The 18,807-nt window shown below is 46.2% G+C and overlaps 1 protein-coding gene across 1 annotated transcript in view; it reads right to left on the bottom strand.

The window, feature by feature from the left end:
• SLC44A3 (solute carrier family 44 member 3) overlaps positions 1–18,807 on the bottom strand; it is an 826,819-nt gene that overhangs the window by 522,855 nt on the left and 285,157 nt on the right. Inside the window, exon 5 of the mRNA XM_069641271.1 lies at positions 2,021–2,111. Coding sequence (XP_069497372.1) covers positions 2,021–2,111 — 91 coding nt within the window. The remainder of the gene's footprint in view (positions 1–2,020; positions 2,112–18,807) is intronic.

Below are 18,807 nucleotides of genomic sequence, written 5' to 3'. Positions count from 1 at the left end.
ACCGTACTAGGCCTGACGACATTTCTGGTAGAGCCGGAAAAAGAAACAAGAGGTGAGGGAGAGGAGTGCCGAAAGGTAGGGGAGGAACAAAACAAGTGACTATCATATTAGGCCTGACGACATTTCAGATAGTGCTGGAGGGGGGTTGGGGAGGAAAAAACCAGTAAGGGGAGGGAGGAGGAGACAGACGAGGTTGCTATCATACTAGGTCCAGGGACAATACAGATAGACATGACTCTGTCTATGTCATCACTAGACCATTCTCTTGAACTGGGAATGATTCTTTCTTGGAGGGCTTTCCCTGTTTTATCTTGACTAGACCTACTGGTTTGAACAGGGGTCTTTGGGATAACAGAAGACTGAGGCTTGTCCAACCGTTTATGTGGAGTAGAATGTTTTTGAGATGTGGAAGGAGGCTAAGACTGCTTCCTTTGTTGTTTTTCCCCTTCCCCGTGGGTGGAAGAGGGTTTACCCTGTTTTTTCGCCCCTTCTGAGCCTTTCGACGCCTGGCGCCGAGGTTCGGGGGTAGTGTCCCTATCCCTTGAGTGTGGAGGTTGGGACTCGGGAACAGCCATTGCGCGGCCTGTTGATGCCGACTCCTGGAGTGCGGTCTGGGGATAGAGGTCGGCTTCGTCTTCCGACGATCGAACCTCCGTTACCTTGGGGAGCGAGGCACTCTTAGCAACAGTGGATGGTTGCCTGGAGTCATGCGGCGATCTAGATCGAGAACGCCCAGTGGACACTGATTCGGACCGTTCTCTATGTGCCTCTTTCCGAGTACTCGACGTGCGCGTCGAGTCTTGTTTGGACTTCATGTGTTTTGTGGAAATGCTGTGGGTAGCGCTTGTGTCGCCGGGGGTCTTCCCCATAGCCGCCTTGCCGGATGACCTTCCGAGGTCGGGGTCTTGCGCTTGGCTGTCAATTGATGCCACGTTGCCCTCGCCGTCCGAAAGCACAGCGTCGCTGCCATTGTTGAAGGCGCCCTCCACTGCCATGGCCTCTTGACGCCTGGCGTGGTGGGCCCAACGCTTGATCGAACAGTCCTTTAGTGTTTTTGGTTTGAACCTACCACACGCTCTGCAGTTAGCCTTGGGGTGGTCCCTTGGTAAGCAGAGATTGCACGTGGCGTGTCTGTCAACCCAAGGGTACTTGCGGTTGCACTTGGGGCAAAATTGGAAAGGGGTACCCTCCATACGCACCTTGTGGCAGCGGGCTAATAAGTGTGGGAATATATAAGAATGTACCTATATACCAAAAAAGTGCAGAGTATGCCCACCCCCCCACTCTCCCTACTTGCAGGGCCGAGGCCAGAGGCCTTCCGAGGCCCGGGCCGAGGCCAGAGGCCTTCCGAGGCCCAAATCTGTCGACGTTCGATTCTTTCTCCGGGCCGGCGTCGAGTGTGGATGTTCGGTGACTCGACGTTGGGGTGGAGAAATGGGGAAATATAACAATATTTTTGCAAAAGTATGGCTAAGGCCAGGGAAGTCCGCGGAATGCTTCCGACCAGTATGGCGGAAAAATACAATCTGAGGGTCCTAGACGCGTGAGGGATCATGGGTACAGTGGACGTCACACTAGGGATAGTATTACTGGCACGCCCTGTGTCGACGCCCATTTTTGAGTTTAAAAAAACAAACTGTAATACTTCGCAGCTTCCACTAGATGTCGGCCTATGCACAGCATGTGATCTAAGCAGATTCCACAAGCCTCAGAAATAGATATATATATATAGAAAGAGAGTTTGTCCTGACTTGAGTTATACTGCAAATAAATATTCCTTATTCTGACAAAAAACATTTCTGGGAAAATGTTTAAGCAAAGTTTAAGCAAGCCTAGGAAAACTCTTCCACAAATTAACCCCTCCATGCTGAACAGTGACCAACACATTTTGCAAATGCAGATTTCAACCTAATTTAGCAACACCACCATCAGCATGACTCACAGACATCTATGCAGGAAACACATAAATAGAGAAATTAGTCTGTTTTAGAAACAGATGTTTAGATCCTACTGTTCTTACCTGGCTGGAATGGGCAGGGCAGGGCACAGATCAGATCTAGGATTTTTTGCATAATCTGTGTAGTTTAAACTGTAAACACACAGAAAGGAACCTATGTCGGAAAAATGCAAGAGAAATATGGTGACTTACATTTTGATATTCAAATTTGGCAATAGTTAATTACTTCCCGTGACTTCTGGCTTTATGTGCATGATTGTTAAAATATAAAACAAAATGTCTTTAACAAACTGAAAAGGAATGACCAATTGTGAGCCAAATGTACTTATCGTGCTATGAAACGTAGGTAGCAACCTCAGTGTATCTCGGAGAAGAGGGTTTACAGAAACATTTTTAAAAAGAATGCAAGCCAGCAGCAGGGTATTTTTGTAGTTATTTACTTGATCTCTTCCCTGCATGTTTCTACTGAAGCATGGTTCAATTTTAATCAGAATACTATGTATGTTCAGACCATTATGGCATTGTGAATGAGTTGACTGTCCTGATGGCGCAGCCTTCTAGCATCTTAACACCTTTTATGGTATACCAGGACATTCATCTCCTTCACAGGGTACAGTCTCAAATGTACTGCTAAAATAATCTGGAGGAAAGTCGCACTTGTTACTACAACACTTCTGTATGCAACCATTAATTCTCAAACTCACAATTCCGAATGCTTGCAAGGTTTTTTAATCTATGCAATATTTATATAGCATGGAACTCGAAACATGGGCAAGAAAGATCTTTACAGGTCTGTCAAAATGGAAAAAACAGACAAATAGTAAATAGCCACCCAAATAAATAACAAGCAAAACGAAATAGAATTGTTGAGGATGGACACAAATATAACTTCAAGACGGGGACGCAAGAGATTACATCGGCATAGCAAGGTGAAGGTCTACAAAGAATACCAGAAAACCAGCAAGGGGGGTCACTCTTATTATACCATTGGTGAATGACTTCTAGATTCTCAGTATGAGACAAGAGTGGCTCAGATCTTGGCTTAGACATTTTTTTTTACATCAGGGTGAAAAAGAGGAGACTTGCACCATGGCAATCCCACACCATTAAAAACTTAAATCCGTGTGCTAAGTTACTGCCAAATGTGGCCTTTTTTTGATGCCATGTTATTGCCAGGCATTACCTTTATAACAGTGTTTCTTGTTTTCCTAGGCAGATGGTAAATGCTTCTGCTGGGCCTAAATGTGATAACAGAAAATAATACCAAATCTCATGAGAGTGATGTGAGGGGTCAGACATGAGAGAGGGACACAAAGGTAACATTTTCTCAAAGTTCACCATTTATTAACATTAAAAGGGCCGGGATGAACTCCTGCCTTTCCCTATCCTAACGAGGATGTCCCTAACTAGCAAAATAAACTAAAGAAAGAAGACCCAGTGTCCAAAACGTCTCTGACCCTCACATTAATACATACAACAAAAACAAACAAGGAATGTTTGGCTATCATTAGTTCCAAAAAACAGAATGAAAGTTCAAACTTACAGATTTGAGCAAGTACTTCTTGTGACCAGGGTTGAACTCCCTTCCCCTGGAGACCAATCCAGGAATATCCTTGACACAGTTCTCATTTAACCAAGTTTGATTCAGTTCAATACAAAAATGTATTTTCTTTCAACGTCATCCTTCCACTGAATGATGCAAATGTCTTTTTCACAAACGCTTGTTAAAAAATCAAACACTTGTTATCTTTCTGAGTATCCTTCCTGAAAAGGCAAAATTGTTTCTCCCACGAAACACAAGTTCATAAACCAAGGCAATCGTTCAAAGTTCAAGGCCATTCTTAGCACATCATACTTATTCTTCAGTTGAAATACTTTTGTTAGGGTAGCACAATAACTGCCTTCTTTCCACTACACATTTTTGTCACAAAAACACTTCTTCAAAAATATCTTCTTATTTTCGAATATACTCGCCTGCCAGGACTAACTACTAATGATCCCTTTCCTGGTTCACTCTCTTGCCAGGAAGATAAAGTAATTTCAGTGACAATAACTGTTCCAGAGATCTACCCACCAGTAGCTCTCGTGAGGAAAGCTGCTCAATGGTAGCCTCTTTTTATAGTCTCTGGGTTCTTGACAATATGGGTTACAGGTTCCTCCAAACCGGTGTCTCAAAAAAGGAGGATTGCACCCAGGTTGCCTTCTTATATCTTCTTTATCACAACCTCTTGGCTGTTGGCAATGTGGGTATCCCTTGAAAAGGGAATTGCACCCTAGCTGCCTCTTTTATTCTCCTTGACAACCTTTTGGCTGGTGGCAAGGAGTATGTTGCTTACCTGTAACTCATGTTCTCCAGCATTGGTATCTTTCATGGATTCACATGGTTTTAATAGTCCCCGCCGACAGGCTGGGAATCCTCTGTACCTTTTTTATTATAGCTTATAATAGAGCTTTTAAGCTCACTTTAGTAGCCCATCTGTTGTTTTGGGTGCATTCTGCCTCAGCCAATGGGACGTCTAGTGACTAACCCCACCCAGGAGGCCATCTTCAGATTCTAACCCCAGAGAGAGGAGTGTTGGCAAAATATAGCCTTACTCCTCTAGGGGTGGTAGGTGGACGCATTTGAATTCATGAAAGATACCAATTCTTGAGAACAGGAGTTACAGGTAAGTAGTATACTCCTTCTCCAGCATTGGATCTTTCATGGATTCACATGCTTTGACTAGATTGCCACAGCATTTAACATGTTTGTCATAGGAGGTGCAACGGGAGAAGGCATACTTTATTGAAACAAGCATTGTAGGACGGCTCTTCCGACCCTTGCTTCAGACTCCATGCAGCTCCTTGTCCTTCCATGCAGTAATGCTTGATGAAGGTGTGTGGGTCTGCCCAGGTTGCTGCGCTGCATATGGCCGACACGGAGACCCCTGCCCATAGCACTGCCAACAACCCCACTGCTCTTGTGGAATGAGCATGGACAGGTCTTTGTAACAGTCGATTGGCTTGAGTGTGTGCTGGAGACCCATGTAGAAATACCTTGCTTCGAAACAGATCGACCTTTGTTAGGGGGAACAAAAGCCACAAACAATTGAGACATTCGGCAAAAGCTATTGGTTCCGTCTATGTAGTCTAGTGAGTGAAGATTGCTCTGCTGCATTTGACGGATTTGCGAAGAAAACCGGTAGGGTTACCTCAGCTTGTAAGTGGAAATTGGACAGCACTTTGGGAACGAATGTAGGATTTGTTTTTAAGACAACTTTGTTCTTTTCAAACCGTAGATATGGAGGTCTAACAGATAGTGCATGTGTCTCCGACACTTGTCTGAAAGACGCGATTGCTACTAGAAAAGCTGTCTTCCAGGATACAAACTTAAAATCAGTAGTCACCATCGATTCAAACAGAGGTTTCACTAGTGCTGATAGCACAGTCTTTAGGCTCCACTGAGGTGGCACTTTCTTTTGAGGGGGGTAGGTGTTGAATAGAACTCTCATGAATTTTTTACAATGCGGCCTCAAATATGGGAGATTTTCCTTGCTTCCTGGTATATCTAGAGATTGCCACTAGATGCACTTTGATGGATTAGTGTGACAACCCATCTTTTGGCAACTTCGATAGGTATGGTAAGATTTGGGGAGGTGCTATAATTAATGGATCCAATCGTTGTTGAGAACACCAAGTGCAAAAACTATTCAACTTGTACAAATATGACCTGTTTGTGGATCCCGTTCTGGTAGCCTTTAGGATGTTTATGCACTCCTGCCTGAGCCGGACCTGTCCGAACTCGTTGAGGTCAGGAACCAGGCCTTTAAGTTGAGAACCCCTGGGTTGTGATGTAGCACCTGCTGGTTGTACATGGAGAGCAGGTTGGGGTCCTGACCCAGAGAGATTGGTTGGTCCTGGGATAGGTGAGGAAGCTCTGAGAACCACGGTTGTCTCGACCATGTTGGCGCTATTAGAATGACCGTGCACTTGTATGTCGCAATCATTTGCAGGACCTTGCGTATGACCGGTGTTGGAGGGAATGCATAGGCGAAGATTCCTTCCCATAAAATTCAGAAAGCATTGCCCAGAGATTGATGGTGAGGTTATCTGCTCACGAACAGGGGGCATTTCTTATTCTCCCATGTGGCAAACAGATCGATGGTCGGTGTTCCCCACTTGTTGAAGATTTTTTTAGCTTCCTGTCTGCCAGTTGGCATTCATGTGACTGGACGTTGGCTCTTCTGAGTTGGTCTGCCGTCTCATTTTCTTTTCTTTTCCCGGAAGGTGGAATGCTTGCAATTGCATGTTGTTTTTGATGGCCCAGTGCCACAACCGTTGGGCTTCTCTCGAAAGTGCCAATGACCTTGTTGTCCCTTGTTTTTGCACATAATACATTGTGGCTGTTTTGTCTGTGAACACTCTTACCAAATTGTTCTTGAGCACTGGTTGGAACAAGCCATTGGTAACCTGCAGTGTTGTATTAGGGGAATGCAGGAAGACATGGTACCCAGCAGTTGCATGAAAGTCCTGACTGAGATTCTGGAACCTGTGTAGAATTTCGTGATTAGATAGGGTATTGACGCTGCTCTCTCTACCGGGGGATGTACCCGGCCCTCGGTGGTGTTGAACTGTGTCCCTAGTCACTAGAGGGTACGACTGCTTGAAACAGGATTTGCTTGAATTTATTGCAAATCCGAGACGTGAGATGGCGTTGGACACCTGCTGGATCGCCATTTCCGTGTGATGGTGCCATTGCCATTGCTCAGTGTGATGGTGCACTTACTAACCAATTGTCGAGATATGGATACACGTGGTATCCTCTCTTCCTGAACGACATGGTTATCAGGGCTAGGCATTTTGTGAAGGTTCTTGGGGCTGAGCAAAGGCCAAACGGCAGAACCTTGAATTGATAATTATTTATTCCCACGTCAAACCTTAGAAACATTCTGTGGCTTTCCGAATGGGAATGGGAAAATATGCATCTCTGAGATCCAGAGACGCTAGGAAGTCGCTGTCCCGTACTGACTTTATGACATCTGTCAGGTGACCATCTTGTATTTTTGTTTCTTGACATATTTGTTTAGACTTCTTAAATCCAGAATTGGTTGCCATGATTTGTCTGGTTTTCTGACCACGAAGAATCTGGATTAGCTGCCCTTGTCCCTCTGGTGTACTTTTACGATTGTGTTTTTTATTAGCAGTTTCTCCACTTCGCTTCTTAAGATATTTAAGTGTGGTTGGTATTGAAATAATGGGGGGTTTCCGTGGAATTCTATGATGTGCTTTTTTGTATGCTGTCTAACACCCATTTGTTAACTGTGGCCACGGCTGTAGATGATACTGCAAGTTGCCCCCCACTTACTGCAGCTAGACCCTGCGTGTCTGTGGAAGACAGTCTTGCTTTTGATGCCTGCCCCTGGAGGCGGATGTTGTCTGTCGCTTTCTTGGAGCTTGGTTGTAGTCTTTTTGTTTGTATGCGTAAGTACGCCTGGGGATTTTCATGATAGTACATCTGTGAATAGGGGGCTACCCTCTGGTACATTTTTACGCCTCTATTAGTCGCTGTGGAGTGCCCCGCGACTCCCCTGAAGGGCCAAAAAAGTGCATCTCACAATCGGGGCGGTAAGTGACCTTGCTTTATCCGTGTTCATTTTTATCATTATATGGGCGGCGTCAATTTTGGGGCCAAAAAATTGGTCTCCCACGAAAGGCATGTCTAGTACCTTTGATTGTACGTCCGCTTTGAAATCTGTGCACTTTAACCATGCCTGTCTCCATAGCACGATCTGTTGCTGATTTTAAAGGCTGTTTCCGCTAGATCGACTGCAATGACGATGGCATGATTTGAGGCATCTTCCCCCTCTTGCAGGATGTCCAGGTCCTGTTTCAGTTTATCTCCTGGCAAGTACTCTAATAGCTGTGCCATCCGGTTCCACATTTTGTATCTCGAGAATATTGCCAGTGAATTTGCTGCTTTTACTGTTGTGGCTCCTGTGGCCAGAATTTTCTTCCCAAATGTGTTGTCAGGTAGCACTGCGCATTTCTGAATGCTGCCGCTGACGATAATGAGTCGGGGGTTGGTTGAGATGTAAGGCATTTCAGGGACACCTGCGGTGCCGTAAACCTCTTCTCCAAGCTGCTTTTTATTGCTGGATCTGAGAAGGGTTTTCTCATGAGTAACAGCCCTTCTTCCCAATCAAGGTCTAGAATGGGAGTTGACATTACTGCCTTTCTGCGCTTGTGCATTAAATCAAAAAGGAAACAATCCTTTTTCTGCTCAGAGGGTATTAGGCTGAATTCCTTACATGCCTTTTGCACTGTATTGTGAAATGCTGTTATGTCGTCGGGTTGCGACTGATGTGACAGCTCTTCTGAGTCTTCGTTTAGACCCATATCAGTGTCCTGACAGTTATCTGGCTGCAGTGATTTGGAGGTAGAGTTATCAGTGTCTCTATTACCTCCATCATCGTCCATGTTAGAGGATTGGAGTTCTCTCTCTTCCTGACTGTATGGGTACTACTGCGGCCTTGGGGAAACCCCTCGTTTTCTGGTGGGGCTGCTGGTTCTGTTTAGTCTGGTGTGCTTCTGCTAGGCCAGCAGGGTTTCCCTGAGGAGCCTGGTGCCTCCTCTGGTGTGGAGTCCTGAATGTGATTTGGATAGAGACAGAGTATACATTCACAATGTTTGTCTACCGCAGACATATTTTTTATTCCACATGACTGGCATGCCTTGAAAAGAGCTTCCCGTTTTTTTCTTCCATAATTGAAAGGAAAAAGCACTTACCTGTATAGATGTGATTTTATAAAGTTCTGATGCAATATTCCAAAGATCTGATGAAATCTGCTGGTTTCCTTTTTTCTCCAGCCTCAAGCCTTGAGGATTCCTCAGCACGATGTGCGGTAAGAATCTGAAGACGGCCTCCTGGGTGGGGCTAGTCACTCGACGTCCCATTGGCTGAGGCAGAATGCACCCAAACAAACAGATGGGCTACTAAAGTGAGCTTCAAAGCTCTGGTATAAGCTATAATAAAAATGCTAACAAGGATTCCCAGTCTGTTGGCGGGGAATATTCAAAGCATGTGAATCCATTGGGTTACAGGTTTCCCTGGATAGGTGTCCCTTGAAAAGGGAAGTGCGCCCTTGAGGCCTTTTCACTTCATATGTTCAGAATCCACATTTTGTTTTTTAATTGGTTGGATAATAACAGCCTATTACCGTACCGGAGTTCAGTTTCTAAGCGTGGATCCGGGATTCGAACCTCTGTTTCTCTGCGTGGCCTTGCTTCCAAGACCATTGCATTGCCCCTGTGCTATCCTCCGGCATTGCCCAATGTCCCGTTCGGAGCACCTGGGGTCACCTTTTATATTAGGCCAACTAACTGGTCTTCTGTGGCGTCACTGTTGCATCTGCGGTGGATCTCCTACGTTCCACTGCCTTGCTGCCAGCTCCCGTTTGAATGTAGCAGTCTGTGCAGCTCTTCATTAGAGCTTTGAGAGCTCTATGGGATCTCCACTTCCACCTCTGCACTGGAGTGGTTTGCGTCGTGTTGGGAGCTCACCTCCGCTGCGACTGGGCTTCTTCTTCCCCCACCGGTCACAACGCTGTTTCCTGCTGCGCTAACTATGCAATGCCGTCTGCCTCTTCTATCTGTGTCGGCTCCAGCTGGTGTTCTTCATTTGCCAATCTTGGGGGGCTAGATTGCTTCTGCCGCCGCTACTATATCCACACCTTCCTTCAGGTGTAACTCATTGTGGGATTTAAATGTACCGCTCAAGTGCCTCAAACTACAACAACTAGACCATTCATTATGTTCAATGGGACCCTTGATCTTCATTGCCTCAGAGTCCCTCTTCCTCGTCCCGGTACCACATGCATCATGGGCCTTTTAGTCCATAGTGGCATTAATCCTTTGACATTCAATTGGTTGTGAGTATTGGGTGAGCTGGGAGTTAGAGTCAGGGAATGTTATAGAAGAGGTTTGTGATTTACCATTGGTTTGAGGACCGTTACCCAAAACAGAATAATGGCAGCTGACTTTTCCTAACATGTTCGTTGGGCAGCTTCATGGGAGGAACTTGTACAATAATAACAAGCCATTAGGTATTATAGGGATTTCATTGTCATAAGAGGTTGAATACTACATCCCTCCCAAGGGAGTGAACACTTCCTCCTGACAGCCACCTCCTCCCATGTAATCCTTCCTCATGATACCACGTCCCCCCCAGGTTTAGGTTCAGGTAGCGGCTGCCTTCCCCTGACCACATGGGAGGAGACTTTATGGGTTCGGTGATCACTGCAGGATTCATCAAAGTGGGCAAAAGAGCAGAGGGGGCCGTTTTCTCACTGAATTGATCATCCTCTAAGAACAATTCACAGTTATCTCCAGTAGCTGAAACGGATGTGGAAATGTGCAGGTCCAAGGCCACCAACTAATTTTCCTCAGAAGGGCCCAGAGAATCTGAGCCAAGACAACCCCATTGAATTAGAACTAGAATGGGCTGAACACCATCACACGTTTTAGACAAAAAAACTAAGATTGAATATATGCATATCATGAACTGGAACCTTCTCAATGGCACACCTCATTGATCAGTATATGGACCCAAGAAGAGTAAAGAAGCCCAGGAGAAGAGTTCAAGGGGCGAGTCAATTCTGAAAATGTATTTATTTATTTATTGAGCATTTGTTTGGCGCCTATACAACCAATGGTGTTTCCAGGCGCCACAAAGCAGAGTGGGGAGGGAACAAGTGGAGTAAAATAACAATGGGAACAGTAAATATACAATCGTGGTCCTACTAGGCCTTGCGACATTCGGATGTTCAAGTGCAGTGAAGAGAAGTGGAGGAGATAGGGAATGGTAGCGGTGGCGGGGAGACAAGGTAGGGCAAGTGCTGGTGGGATCCGGGAGGGAAGTGCCGAGGGATGCCATGGGAGGAGGCCACCGGCTAAGTGCTAGGGTGGAGGAATCGCAAGGGTGGGATGCACAGCTGCCGGACAGAGGGACCGCAAAAGCAGCACTGAGGGTCGGAGGGTGCTGGTGGTGACTGGGTAGAGGGCCTGGTAACCTGTGAGATTCATGAAAGACCAGGCTGCCAGTCTCAGCAGCAGTGGGTTGATTAGCAGGGGAGGGAAAGAAATAGAGAAAAACATAGTTTTCAGAAGAGAAATTGTACATTAATTTGCTCCGATTGAGCTAGGAGCCTCTCATTCATGCCCTCACTGGACTTGTGTTGATCTTGCTAAAGAGGTTTTGGGTTGGACAGTCCGGAAGACCAGGTGTCATGATGCCTACCCCCGGGCATCCGGATCGAGTCCATCAGCCCTGGGAACAGGCATCCAGATACTTGTTAAAACCCTAGCAGCCCCGGCTGGGGGCTGTTTGGGTTCAGTCCTGGCACCTTAGGTGCCAGGCTCATCTTAGAAACCAGTCCTGGCACCATAGGCGCCAGGCTCATAGACATTACTTACCTCATGCAGACCATGCTGCAAATGAATCCAAGCCAACGTGAGGCCTGGATGGGACTATTTTGTTACAGGGACTATTTTTTACTTGGGTGTGGTTCTAGGGAAATTCTTACCTGGAACTACTTTGAAGGCTATTTAAACCACGCCCGAACAGCAGCACACGCTTCGCGTTATTCTGCATCCTGCAGCGTAACGCTCACCGTGCCTGCAAGTCAGCATCCAGTCTTCTTCCACACCCGCCTTGAATCCGGAGCTCCTAGAAAAAGGGGAAAAAGGAAGAAAAGGTTAGATCATGGACATTATTTTAATTCCTTACCTGATTCCGGATCCAGCATGTCTCCGAGCCTGGAGAGGACATTATTCCAGCACGCGTCGCATCGCCAGCAGCAGCGCCGCGTCATACTCACCAGTCCACAGCATCTTTCGACTCGGCGCTGCCTCCATCATTTTCTTCGTCGAACTCCAGCACCTGGGGGAAAACAAAAGAAACAACAAGGTGAGCCAAGAGAGCCGACAAATACAATCTCTTACCACCATAGGCTTACCTGATTTACCACTGGAGGCATTACCCTTTAATACGCCTCATCTTCATATGCCGCACCTATAAAGGGAGAGAAAACAACAAGTTAAACTCATGCAACTTTTACCGGACAGTGTTGGGTAATAAAGACTCTTACCTGAATGCCATCAGCTGCCTCCAGGCAACATTCTTTTGAACCAGCTGCAATTCAACAAGGGAATGGAACAAGAGTGAACATCGGACATATTGAACTCTTTGAACTTTATAAACCCTGGTGTCAATATTCCTCCTGAACTCCTCCAGTACCTTCAAACCAGTGAATGAACTGGTATCTAGGCGCCCCTGCATGCCATGCAGGATGGAGAGCTCATCATTTAAAAACATAAGGTGAGGTTACTAAAAGGATATCGGAGGTGACAAGTGGGGAGAACGAGAACAGTGGGAGGGGGCCATCACTGAAATCCACGGGTGGCTAAATCCCTTTCTCCACTTGCAGGAGAATACTTCTACGGATCAAGCAGACGAGATTAGGCGGGCCAGTCCAGACAGTCATCTCGGCACTACACATCACGTTGGTGGAGACCGCAGCTGTCCTGGTCCGATCGACGCCCCTCTGGGAACCAGGTGAGCGTAACACCAGGTGTCCTCATCAGACATGTGATCAGATCTGACCTGTGCAAACACGCTGCAGTTTCTTTGGAACTGGTACTGGCTGGCCATCAAATTATAAGAATTGGCCATTAAGGGTGTGATTTAAGATGTGTAGAAGTTAAGTTCAGAGATTTAGGGCATGCAAATAAGGTTATTTTGTAGATCACATGAAAATGTAGACATGGGTCTCCAGGAATGACACTGATTGCCACTCTTGGGTCCATAGCCTTCCCCAAATTTACACGGTATCCAGGGACTGCTTAAGAATTTTCTTGGCTGAGTTCTTACTCAGACAGCACCTTCAAAAAACGATTTGGATCACCCTCAGATATGTGCTTGGCTTCCTCAGAGGCTACAGGCCACAAGGTGTGTGTGTGCTGGACCAACGTACAGAAAGCATTGTCTTGTCTCAAACCCATGCTACCAGGGGAGAGCAGTTTTCTCCCAAAGAAATTAAAATCCTTGGATTCCCTATTTTGAGGAAGATTAGGATACACATTAGATTTAGAATGGGCACTGGGTGTTTGAACCATCTGTGACAAAGCCAGTAGGCTGGCCTTGTTGAGAGGCAGTGGGAACCTCTCTCAGCCAGGGATGGTATGCCTACCAGTGTCAGGTCTCACAGGTGAAGGATCTGAAGGAAAAGCAGGGTGGCCATTGTGGTAAACAGGACACAGGATGGGGGTGGGTGGGAGAGATTTTAAAAAAGAGGTGAGAGTAGGTGTGATGAGTTGTTTGTGGAAGTGTTTGGTGAATTATGATTTATACAGCCAATTTCCTTAAATGGTTTCCAATAGCAGCGGACAGAGTCTTCACTATTTCAAGATGGAGGAAAGGCTCAAGAGTCATAGAGGGTCTGTGATATCAGAACCTATATGGTTAGAACTCTCTCCAAGATTCTTTAACTGCCTGACTTCAAGAAGGAGACAGACCGGTTTTCGAAAGGCTCGGAGTAGTGTCAGAAACCTGCAGGCTTTCTAGCTTATTGTCCCCATGTATCCTCCTCTCGGGTGGCCAGGGAAAGGCCATTGCTCTTGGATCTTAACCCTGGGGGAGGATCACCCAGGCGAAGGAGACTTGGGGAGTGGGGAGGAGATGTCCTTAGGTGGGATATGGTATCCCTCATTTCCCTTTCAAAATGAGCCCTCTGTCCCTCAAGCCTTTATTTGCTACTGTCAACCCTTTCCCGGTTCTCCCCTTAAATCCTTCCCTAAGAAATACCAGTTGTGTACTAGCACGAGGAGGAGGCCAGCAAGAGTAATGCAGGACTACAGTTTCAACAGTGAGCTGTCTAGTCCTTTTTGGACCAATCGTGGTGGTGGGAAATTTAAAAGCAGTAAATCCTATGGAAATGGAGTCAGCTGTGGAAGCAGAGCTACGGACCGCTGGGTGAAAGCAGACCTCTCCGGATAAGCAGCAAGGCAAACAGAGTGCTCAAGCCCCTTTGGAAGATGCAGAGAGTATGCTGTGGGAAGCGAAGCTGAAGGACGCTGGAGGCCGGTGGTGGACCACGAGAGAGAAACCGGCATGACCCAGCAAAGCGGTCGCAGAAGTCCTGAGCTGCAGGAGAAGCATCGCTGGGTGAGCGAGCCACGGAGAGCCGCTGGGAGACTATGCGAGGCACCACATGAGGAAGAGACGTGGCGCCAGGAGACTTTGCGGGCAAGCTGTAAGATCCGACAGGTTTGTCTACCAAGCAGGGGGAACACGAGTATGCCAAGTGAACACACAAAGCGAGTAATGAACATTGACTTGAATGAAAGCAAGTATTTCTTTTGACTATCGATTTGAATGAAAACAAGTTACCCATCAGAGTGAAACCAAGTTTGAGCAATTTTGAATACCTGTCAGAGTGAAAGCAAGTTTGAACAATTTTGACTACTGATTGAGGTGAAAGAAAGTTTGTGAAACCTCTTGATACAATGAACTGTGTTATATGAGGAAACAAGCATTGGCGAAAGCCAAGAGCGTATAAGGAACTTTGGTATATGAGAAAACAAGCATTGGCAAAAGCCAAGACAGTACAAGGAACTGTGTCATATGAGAAAACTAGCATTGCAAAAAACCAAGGGAATACAATGAACTGTATATTATGAGAAACCCAGCATTGGCAAGAGCCAGGAGAATATAGAAAGTGTATGGTGGAAAACCAAGCCACGATACAATGTCAAGAGGGTGTGATATATGTGAATGAGTCAAGTACCACTGTCAAACTGACGCAATGGCCACGTGTTGATCGAAAAGCAGCAAGTAAGGTGCATCAGTTGCGTGACCTGTAATGGGTGGACCGTGTGGTCCGACAACTGCGCCTAGACCGTGTGCACCCCAATATGGAAAAGCCACTTAAAGCACGCACAATTATGCTTGTGTTTGAATTGCAAAGAACTGGTATACGATTTGAAGTCAAGGAACTGAACTACAAATGTGAATTGGGAATGGAAACCATATCAGAAGAGCTGGAAAGTGTCCAAAGGAATTGCTTTGTTTTGGAAAAGCTGAAAGAACGAACTCTTGGGGAAGGGAACCCCTGTGAACTATCTTGAACTTGGGGAAGGGAACACTGGTTACAAGCCAGGAGCTGGAAGAAACTCTGAACTCTTGTTTGAACAATACTTATTTTGATGCTGGCATCCCTACACATTGTATATATTTAGATGTATAGGTTTTGGACTCTTTCTTTGGACTTCCTGCCACAGACTATCCTAGTTTTTTTTTGGGAGGGAAATCCCACCTTAGCATAGGGCAAGTTAGGCCTTACTCCATCCTACACTTTTAGTTAATAAAGGTTTGTGGACCAAATTTTGATCTGTTGTCTGTGTCTGCTTTGTGATGCCTTCACAGAAGGGCCTTGTGGATTTCATCTAAACAGGTTTAGAAGACTTAGTCATTAGTTTGGAAAAAAGGAAGGTGATAATATTTCCCTTTTCTTTGTTGGGTGTAGATTGAGTTACTGTGTGTCACGTTTATCAACTTTAATAGAACAATGGATTCAGACAGTGTTACGTCCCTGCATGTGTAAACTGTATATAGTTTGACTGTTCAGAAGAGGTCAGAAGGCACAGTTATCCATGAAGTGCACATGTTGAATTCCAAAAAAAAGAAATCATTGACTTTGAACTACAGTACAGCGAGGGACGCATGACTTCCGTATCAATAGCTGTGCTTCGTTTGGAGGCGGCGGTATGGCAGCATCATTACAAAGGTCGGCGAAGGAACACGAACAGCACAAAGTCATTAAAAAAGAAAACATATATTAATTTCAAGTCAACACTGTTTAAATGTTTTGGTTGTAAAATGTACAGCAATTTACATGATGCTGCACCAAGACATTACTATGGATTTATTAGTATAATATAACTCTGTTGAGAGTGTGTGTATGTACATAGCTGCAAGCTAAAGGTTTACATAGGATACAGACAGACTGAAGGAATGTGTCAATAGAAAGTAAAAAGGGAACCGTCTCAGCAATTGGTCAGACATTCCCAGTGAGCATGTGAGCTGAAGCACAAAGCGATTTTGAATGGTTTTGAAAGCTCTTTTCATGGTCATCCATGTGTTACGCTCACCTGGTATCCACAGGGACACCACCCAGCTGGGTTACTCGCTGGTATGCTTCTCAGCTTTGCCCTGATGTGGTCTGAGGGGAAGGTTCTGCCTGAAAATACAGGAGGACTGTGTTGAAGACTGACCGACTGGGCTAAGTATCCGCCCTCCACCCCGGTATGCTTTCAGTCCCTCTGGCGCCCTCTCCTCACCTTGTGGTAGAATTAGGCGTGCTCTCCGCCCTGCCTTCTTTGCAGGGGCGCGTTGTCATTCATGGGCGAGTGCGGTCCAGTTACTACACTGACGCCGGCCCGTTTGATATTGTTCAGGTAGGTCTTATTGCTGTTCTTTAGTTTTGTTGCTATCCTGCATGCCTTTCTTTGTTTAAAATGTCTCTTTTTTCTCCCTTAGGTATGCGGAGCTTCAGTGCGGCGAACTGGCTTGGTTGAGCCCCGCTGGTAAATGATGGCGCATTAAGAGTGCTATGATGCGGTAAGTAAGCGCTATGCGCAGCGCTGCAAAGTCTTGCCTTTGCTAACCTGTGTTTTCCTTTCTTGTAGGTCACGGTGTTCTTCAGCGCGAGTGCAATGTCCGGAGTGGTGCCAGCCGAGAGGCGACCAGCCAGGTAATCCTTTTGAGCAGTTTGTAATTTGTAAATGTGTTTAAAGATGAAGACTGCAGGTAAGATGCTGCTGCTAATGATGTTCCTTTTGTCTCCTTGCAGGTTCTGCTTCTCCGAGGTTCGAGGGAAGAGCTGGACACGTTGAGCATCATGTTGCAAGCTGCAAAGTAACACGAAGCATGTTCTGCAGTCAGGGTGTGGTTTATATAGCCCAGGTAAAGTAGTACCGGGGAAAAATGGTTCCAGGCATGCCACACCCAAAACACTAGACCGCATAGCTTGGTTCTTAGGAACCAAGCTATGTGGATGCCTCCATGTTGGCTGACAATACAATGAAGTAGTTCCCAAGCACATTGTTGTTCATGGTGTATGAGCCTGGCGCCATAGGCACCAGGACTGGCCCCACGAGGGCTTTTGAAGAGGATGCCAGGCTCTAGAGGCCCGGGTCCTGACTCCACCTGGCCAATGGGTTTGCCATAGGAGGTTTTGGGCGAGGGTCGTGACACCATGTGAATTGAATGACTTATTCTAAAATATAGTAAAGATGACTCTCAGATTAAACTAAGAATACTACTCATGTAAGATGTGATTTCAGTCTCCTCCGCAGGTTTCTAATTAGAAGAGAGCGTCTGGAGCTTATTATTTTATCCACGTCCCCTTTCCCTTTGGAGTGCTGAGAGAGCAGCAGATGTAACGAATGCTGTGACTCAACGCTTTAAAGGGCCCTTTAGGGTTAGGCAGCTCTTGTGGAACTTGATGCGTGGCACTCCTGACATTATGGAAAGCCCAAGTTGATCTTCTGCCGAAAGGTCATGGACACACAAGCAGCTACTCTGTGTTATTGAGGAGGACCATAGGGAGGAGTTAGCCACTAGCCAGAGAGAAAGGCAAGCTTTGAGTCAGCGGGCTTAGTATTAAAGTGAGAGATTCAAGGACCAGGGAGAAACCTCTAAAGACAGTTCTCCAGCTTGTTTAGAACCACCTATTTTGTCCGCACAAGGGAACCTGAGAGAGGAAGATGAGATGGTATCTGGTTTTAGCGCTGAGGGTAAAGCGTGGCTAGGTCACTCATTTGGCTGTTTCATTAGCAGCTCCATAATTCTTTAGTGGAGATTCTAAGAAATGTAAAACATTTTGACTCAATGTGAGTTACATTTTTTGTGTAGGCCACAGGCTTTCCCTACAGAAGCTGCTAAAATAGCTTTTATTTTGTTGTACTCTGATGAATCCAGTTTGAATTTGTCCCATTTCCCCAAGTGGAACCACCCCCTTTAGGACTAGGGAGGTGAACCTACTAAGCTTAACACTCCATTAGGGACAGGGTAAGCTGGATCCCACTGGGGTAACTCCCATTTAGAGGACAGGCAATCCCCAAGAAGGGATATGTGCTATCCTCCCTAGTCTATAGGCTTTGCGGGTTATATGGGAGTTAACTTATTTAATGACTTACCACTTCATACATCAATGGCTGGTATGGTTTCAGACCTTTTTCACAAACCATTCTCAACTCGGAACAGAGAATGGGAGATAAACCCATGCCCTCGTCGTGTGGAGGCTAAATACACAATCAGTATTGGACTGGAGGAGAAGCTCACAGAACTGCATAGGAGGATAGACTCCCTCCTGAAGGGTGTGGCAGAGAGAAGCAAGCATACGGCATACATGGTGGATCAGCTTGCAGCCAAGGTCACAGGACATTCAGCAACCTTGCCGGCACCAGGACCTAACGAGAAGCCCGACCCATTAGAGTCTCCCGCTGTGGAGAAAGTCAGAGCAGCTAACGGGGGCGCAACACATGACCAATGTCAAAGCCCCATAGAAAGACAATCAGAAGGGAGCGCATTTAAAAGGGACCACCTGGAGGAAGCCGGAAGGAGGAAACCATGCTGATCTACGTGACTGCAGGCCTGGAATAGGACTGCACAGAGACAGAAGGTACGCGGTCATTACAAGGAGCCATGAGGAAGACGGAAATGCCAAACCAGCCCCAAGGTGGGGCATGAGCAATAAGGCCCCAAGGCAGAGCAAGAGCAACCAGGTCCAAAGGCAGGGTGTGAGACACAATAT

This window comes from Ambystoma mexicanum, chromosome 1q (genome assembly GCF_040938575.1).
Source record: "Ambystoma mexicanum isolate Mex_15411 chromosome 1q, UKY_AmexF1_1, whole genome shotgun sequence".
In the NCBI taxonomy this organism is placed as follows: Eukaryota; Metazoa; Chordata; class Amphibia; order Caudata; family Ambystomatidae; genus Ambystoma; species Ambystoma mexicanum.
This window is presented reverse-complemented; position numbering and strand designations above follow the sequence as displayed.